This window comes from Simochromis diagramma, unplaced genomic scaffold (genome assembly GCF_900408965.1).
Source record: "Simochromis diagramma unplaced genomic scaffold, fSimDia1.1 OVJJ01000205.1, whole genome shotgun sequence".
Classification (NCBI taxonomy): Eukaryota; Metazoa; Chordata; class Actinopteri; order Cichliformes; family Cichlidae; genus Simochromis; species Simochromis diagramma.
In genome coordinates this window covers 8,085,540-8,086,981 of record NW_024386782.1, presented here as the reverse complement: position 1 = coordinate 8,086,981, position 1,442 = coordinate 8,085,540, and the positions used below count along the sequence as shown (strand labels likewise).

The 1,442-nt window shown below is 46.4% G+C and overlaps 1 protein-coding gene across 9 annotated transcripts in view; it reads right to left on the bottom strand.

Annotated features, from left to right (window-relative positions):
• LOC120726725 (coiled-coil domain-containing protein 178) overlaps positions 1-1,442 on the bottom strand; it is a 28,911-nt gene that overhangs the window by 8,654 nt on the left and 18,815 nt on the right. For 4 of the 9 annotated variants that reach the window (XM_040020596.1, XM_040020623.1, XM_040020633.1 and 1 more), the window contains one exon: positions 619-1,253. The exons of 2 other annotated variants lie outside the window; for them this stretch is intronic. In XM_040020596.1, coding sequence (XP_039876530.1) covers positions 1,041-1,253 — 213 coding nt within the window. In that variant the 3' untranslated portion in view covers positions 619-1,040. Of the gene's footprint in view, positions 1-618; positions 1,254-1,442 lie in introns of those variants that run through there. 3 more of the 9 variants (XM_040020585.1, XM_040020605.1, XR_005694379.1) reach the window with 3 other exon arrangements.

Below are 1,442 nucleotides of genomic sequence, written 5' to 3'. Positions count from 1 at the left end.
CTGTTGAAATAAGGCACAAACAGAATAAATGAAAACAGGCTAATTAGGAAAATGCTGCTTTTGTAGAAAGGCACCAATAAAGCATCTTCGTTTCATGTGTCTCCTGCGCACACAGTTGACGTGTCTGCAGCTGCGAGAGTAAAGTTACCGTCTTGTTCTTATTTTTCGTCAGGAAGGAGAACAAGAGGCTCCTGGTGAACCGCGTCCAGGTTCAGTGCTCTTCTGTTTTAAAAACCTCAGCATCCAGTTTTTCTATTAAACTGCCTGGCACTGTCAACCAGCTTGGGAATCTGAACCAGCCTAGCCATGCAGAAATTCTCTGACTAACAATTATATCAGAAACAGGATCTTGGATTACTGTCCCCTGGGACTGGGGCAGTGGGCGTCTGCTCCAATCATTACTGGCCATTCAACAAGGCTCTGCACTGCTCTCCGCTGTTAGCCATTGTCAATTATGCCATCCCCAGTGTAAACTCGCAGAACACAAAGCTGAACTGCCAGTTCTGGCAGGAGTGTAACAGGATGACAGCCCGCCACCCCACCCTCCCTACTCCTACAACACCCCCCTCCCCCACCCACTCCTACACACCCACCCTAGGGTTCCTTGGCCTCCCTTCCCTCAAGCTACTTTTGAACAAACTGCCATTTGGCTTCTTATTCCAGCACTATAACTGTGAAAGCGTTAACCTGACCTCTCTTATGTTCTGCTCGTGGGGTTAAGTGGACATGATGGATTAGCACAGGCCTCATCAGGATTCAGCCTGGTTTCACTGCAGTTACAGCCAATGTCAGTTTTATTGATTCCTTTATTTCTATTAAACTGCCAGTTGATATTGATAAACTTTGACCCTGTCAGAAATACTAATTGTGTTATAGGAATTGTGAAGGTTTTAATATTTGGATAGGTGAAGTGATTATGCCTGCTCGTAATCTCATAAGGCATTTAAAGTTGAGCTCAAAAGGGCTTTATTTTGTTTTTTTGTTCCATGTGTACTTTTTGGAGGATAGAGCCTGAGCTGGACTCTTCATCAGGAGCCTGTTTAAAGTGAGTGCTGCCTGCTCTGATGGACCCTGTGCTGAGCTGTGACGGGTGACGGTGTGGTGCGCTTGAATACACCAGCTCTTTTGTCCTTCACACTCTGCAGCTCTCTGATAGCTCCTCCCCCTGTGCCCCACTCCTCCCTGCCTTGAGCTGTGATCTGCTGGGGCCTTTTGAGGCTGGGCCGCTGAGACATGGCTGCTTCCAGTAATGTCTGGACCAGAACCCATCGAAAAGAAAAAAAATATATGTCAAGTAGTCAGAGGAGGAGAAATTGAGAAGGAAACCACCTGATAGCACTTTACTAGGTACCCTCCTGGAAAGCCTCCCATCAAAATCAGAGCGTATTTTGCCTGCAGCGTGTCTGCTAAATTTGTTGTTGGATCAAATTAAGCGACAAAAA